At 30.2% G+C, this 5,426-nt stretch overlaps 1 protein-coding gene across 2 annotated transcripts in view; it reads left to right on the forward strand.

The window, feature by feature from the left end:
* Positions 1 to 5,426, forward strand: part of Pak (serine/threonine-protein kinase PAK 3-like protein) — a 31,920-nt gene that overhangs the window by 17,584 nt on the left and 8,910 nt on the right. For both annotated transcript variants that reach the window (XM_014428200.2, XM_014428201.3), the window contains exons 5-8: positions 708 to 922; positions 2,046 to 2,332; positions 2,867 to 3,053; positions 3,212 to 3,404. In XM_014428200.2, the coding sequence (XP_014283686.1) occupies positions 708 to 922; positions 2,046 to 2,332; positions 2,867 to 3,053; positions 3,212 to 3,404 (882 nt within the window). The remainder of the gene's footprint in view (positions 1 to 707; positions 923 to 2,045; positions 2,333 to 2,866; positions 3,054 to 3,211; positions 3,405 to 5,426) is intronic.

A 5,426-nucleotide genomic window follows, 5' to 3' on the forward strand; every position in this document is an offset into this window, starting at 1 on the left:
TTAATTTGAAGTTTAATTTTTTTCAATTAGTTTATTAAAAAAAAATACTGGCCTAATTCAAATTATAAGGTAAATGTGTAAAGGGAACTTCTGCCAGGTAAAAGTTGGACCTTATCTTTCCGAGCCTATTCCAACAAGTAAAGGTCTACTCTAGGGGAGTGCTTCTCCTGATTCACATATCAAGATTTATCTTGAAATATTTTTAAAAGAATGGGGAAAAATATATAAACCTTTGGGATTCAATTGAAAGAAGATTCAGTATACTTCTACCAATTTATCATTTACAGAGAACCAAGGTATTCATTGCCAAAGGTATCGGAAATGCTGGTTACACGTCAAAGAGGTTACAAGAAGAATATTAACAAATGGTTCTGTTATTGATGCCAAGAAAAGAGAATTTATATTATCCAGTAATGATGCCTTAGAATTAGATCCATTATTGAATTAAATGGTTCCTGTGAAATAGAAATAAAAAGAAAGTTATATAATGCTCAGTTATGAAGAAAAAGTATTATTCTTAATCAAGAGAAATATATACTACAGTATAATTTTATGCATTATGACTGAGAGAACAGGAAAAAAAAACTATGGGTTGAAAATAATGGTATGGTTGACACATAAAATTACTCACTCTTTATGGATACTAAAATAAATTATTCTTTGAACTGTAGGATAGGATACATTTTTAAAAAAAAATTTTTGTTTAGGTGGGCAAGTAGGACTGGAAGTTTCTCTTCGGACAGCAGTGCGACAAAATTCTGCCCAGTCGCAGTCCTTGTCGCAACCATCATCTTCGTCCACCCCTGACACAGAACCCAATAACTTTCCTGCGTCGGCTACTGGCACCTCTACATCCTCGGAACAAGAAGATGATCCACCCCCTCCCACTGCTCCTCCAAGGCCTGAAAGGACAAAATCAATCGTAAGTTCTCAGATGGTTCATTACTTATTAAATATTAATTTTTGTTTTGTAACATGAATGGAACTTTTTATATTTATCTATTTTTTTAAAAACATAATTCAATAAAAAACAAAAATGGGTTAATGAGCAGTATTCCTTTATAGTAGTTCTTGATGTAAAATTTTTGCTGATCTTATTTGACTTCAATCCACTTAATTTTATTGCATTTCCAAGTCAATTAAAACCTTTTCCGAATCAAATGTAACCTTTTTTATATCTATCTTTTTTTCTATTTCAATTTTAACCTAATTGGTTTTGAATAATTTCATAAAAACTATGTTTTATTTAATTTATTAATTAAACATAATTATATTAAATTCAATAATGGCTTTTCAAATTATTTCAGCATATTCATCTAACATTTATTAGATAATATATATTTAGTGCTAATATCAACTAGTTATAAAATTAATCAAAAATAAAATTATAGTTGTTCATATTTATTTTTAAATAACTTATTGATTTCTATCAGTATCTTTTAAAGTTGAACCATTTCTCTTACTCTGCTGTTTTTGTACAAGGATTTTCCTATTATAGAGTAAAAAATTCGGTATTTATTTTCTGAAAACTAGAACAATTTTATGTTTAGAAAAAAAAATAAAATTAAATTGGATACTTTGTCCAAAGCAGTATTTAAAGTATTTTTCAAAGCCAAAATAACTATTTTCTTTACAATTCAACTCATGTTGTCAATTTAAAGAGAAAAAAAAAAAGAGATCATTAATTTCTAAGCTATAATAACAGATCATTTTATTTTCTATGGTTTCTATCTCTCCTTTTGATGAAGTTTTTATTTTTGAAGTAAAACTTCTTTACCGATGTTCTACAACTCAAGGAAAAAAAATATATGGAGAAGTTTACTCCTTTAATTTATTGAACATAATTTATTGAATTTGGTGGGGGCAATGCTCGATTTGTTTTGCATTTAGATTTAAATATGTCAAAAATTAAAAATCGTAGCTGCATACAATAAGTGAGGGGAATGTTCAGCATTTCATCCTCTTTTCAGTGAGCTATTATTCAAAATTGTATCTTGACGACTAGTCAATTATGATCTTTATTTTTTTTTTTTTTTGTAATATAGTATACAAAACCTATTGAAGATATACCTACTACACCAGTACGTGCCACTAACGGGTCTATAGCAGTACCACCAGTGGTGCCAGCCTTGTTAGACCGGAACAAAAATAATACAATTCCTACCCAGACTCCTGTCAGCCCTGCGATTTCTGCTACCACCACGCCTCATACTCCCGCCGCAGTTAGGAAGAAAAAATTGACTGATGATGAAATCTTAGATCGGCTGAGGACAATAGTTACTGTAGGTGATCCTAATCGGAAATATACTAAGATGGAGAAAATTGGCCAAGGGTAAGAATAAAATATGTTAACAATTAATCCTTTTGAAATTTCTTCCATAAAATATTTTTTATTCAAAAATTTCAACACCTCATTTTTGGATTGTAGTCTCAGATAGAGTTGTTTATTGATCTTGCCAAATTTTGGCCCTTTCAGGCATTATCAGGGCATTAGTATACAATAAAAAATAATTGGTGTCCAACTCCAAACACCTCATCATGGTAACTTCTGATGATGCCAGAATGGGCAAAAATTTGATAAGATTAATAAATAAATTATTCTTTTTGAGACTGCAGTGGAGTTTTTGTATACTTAAATTACTTTATAATTTATTTTTAATAATTTTTATTATTACTTGATGTCTTACATCCTCCTTTTAAGGAATTTGTTTTATTTAAAACATACATTCTATGTAATTAGCTTTATACAATATATAAATTTGCATTTTTGAAAATTATTGTTTGTGTTAATTTAAATAATTAACTAAATTATTTTAACAATTTATATGTAAATAAGCTTTCATTTTCATTATTTTCCCTTGCATAGAGCGTCAGGAACAGTTTATACTGCTATTGAAGCGTCAACGGGGATGGAAGTAGCTATTAAACAGATGAATTTATCTCAGCAGCCAAAGAAGGAGCTTATTATAAATGAAATTCTTGTGATGAGGGAGAACAAACATCCAAACGTTGTAAATTATTTAGATAGTTATCTTGTAGCTGAAGAGCTCTGGGTAAGTACTTAGGATTTAGAAACTTGACTATTTTTAATATGTCCATTTACCGTATTTGCACGAATATAGGTGACGGACGATATTAGTGATTCTAAGATACATCTATTAATGGAATAAGTACAACAGTTAATTGCTTCAATTTTTTTTTCCTATTTCAGGTTGTTATGGAATACTTGCCTGGAGGATCGTTGACTGATGTGGTAACTGAAACTTGCATGGACGAAGGTCAAATTGCATCTGTCTGTCGTGAAGTGCTTCAAGCTTTAGAATTTTTACATTGTAATCAAGTCATTCATAGGGATATTAAGTCAGATAACATTTTGCTAGGTCTCGATGGAAGCGTCAAACTAAGTATGTGTATTGATTATCGAATATTTTGTTAATTAGATAAATACAAGCTCTGTGCATATAATATTTGTTCATGGTACATATTGGTTCTAAATTGACTCTATTGCTGGAATCATTTAGGTTTTTATTTTATATTGTATGTAATTAGATATAATCAGTTAATGTATATTGATTAAAATAAAATATAATTGTGGCAGTTTCAGAAATATGCTAAGGTGTTGATAAAATTAGATTTATTCGTAATGGTAAAGGTGTTGTGGATTGTAGAACTAATTCAAGGAGAAGCTGGTTAAAGGTTGAAAAGAAAAATACACAGATTAGAAAAAAACTGATTAAGTATTTGCTGTATATTTGTTAATTTGGATCAGGTGTCTTAATTTTACCTTATAAAATATTTTCTTATTCTTATACTACCCGATGTTGACTTTGTTCTCCACACTAAGCTTTTGGCAGGTGTTCTACCATCCTGTGCTACGTAGTCCTCCCATCTGAGTTTTGCTCTGTTTTCTTTTTTAAAAATTTCCTACCAGGATTTGTCTTATGGTATCTCCTTATTTCCCTGGGCAATATGTTGAGTCCAGTGAAGATGTCCAATCTTTATAAGCCTGATGATGTTATTTTCCTGAACTAGCTCATATATTTTTGTATTGTCTCTTCATCTCCAGTAGTTACCAAACTCAATCGGACCAAATATTGGCCTTTGTTAGAGTCCATGTCTGTAAAACAGCCATGAAACTAGGACAGATTAGCATCTTTTAGAGTGATATCTTCATTATCCTCATGATTAACTAGAGGTTTTTGGATTCCAAAGTAGCTCCTGTTACCACTGAAGATTCTTTTACTTATATTGAGGGAAATATTATTTTCCAAGCTAACAATAGAGCTTAGGTCTACCGTATGAAACTTGAAGGGTCTAAACCCTTCATCAGGATGTCTTGGTTCCTTACCATGGTTTTATTCATTAATAAAGATTTGCAATAGCTTCTTAAAAACATGTTTTCCTATAGCCTGTAGTGGCAAAGTCAGTTGAGATAATTTACATTGGGATAATTACTCTACTGTTAATAGTACAAGAGCCGGGAAGAAAAAAAAGGCAGTTATCTCACCCCAATTTTTGATTACTTTAATGAAAACTATGTATAATAACTAGTCAAAATTGATGAGTCTGCCAAGTGTAGGTAGGAGGAATAAAAAATGGCGGCTGTTTCAAAAACTTAAAAAAACATTAATTTTTCAGTCAGAGCTCTATATCTTAAAAACTACCAACAACACTAGAAAATCTACGAGAACATTATTTTAAGAAGAGTAAATTCGCTGAAATATTAGCCCTAAAAGAGCTATATACGTCCAATAGTTTAATCAATTTATTTTAGCAAATTTCATGTAAACTATTACTCCTATGAAGATAAACATAAAAACTACTTTATAGCTCATTAAACTAACTTTAATTTGAGTGCTAATAGACATTTGTACGTCAAATGGTTTTTGAGATATAAATTTTTCAAAATAAATTCACTAACTACTGATCTTTCAGTACGTCCCATACAACATTTTTATAAAATGTTGCTTTTTAAAAAGCTATGTCTCGAAAACTATTTAACGTAAATAACTCTATTAGGGCTCATATTTTAGCAAATTTACTCTTCTTTAAATGACACTGTTAGGTTTTCTGATGTTGTTCCTACTTTTTAAAATATAGAGCTCTGAATGAAAAAAAATGTTTTTAACGCTTTGAAACTGCCGCCATTTTTTATTTCCCCTACCTATTCTTGGCAGACTCCTCAATTTTGACTATTAATTATACATAGTTTTCATTAAAGTAATCAAAAATTGGGGTGAGATAACTGCCTTTTTTCTCCTCATGGGCTCTTGTACTATAACAATTTTTATGAGCTGCCTTCTTTGTGTACTGGTAATATCAGTTCCTGTGAAATAAAATACAACAGTCACAAAACTATTATATATTGAAAATATCCAACAAAGTGTACACAACTATCCACATTTAATCAGTAAGTGACGAGTTTC

The sequence above is a fragment of the Halyomorpha halys genome, unplaced genomic scaffold (assembly GCF_000696795.3).
Source record: "Halyomorpha halys isolate HHAL.00 unplaced genomic scaffold, Hhal_1.1 Scaffold703.1, whole genome shotgun sequence".
Taxonomy (NCBI): Eukaryota; Metazoa; Arthropoda; class Insecta; order Hemiptera; family Pentatomidae; genus Halyomorpha; species Halyomorpha halys.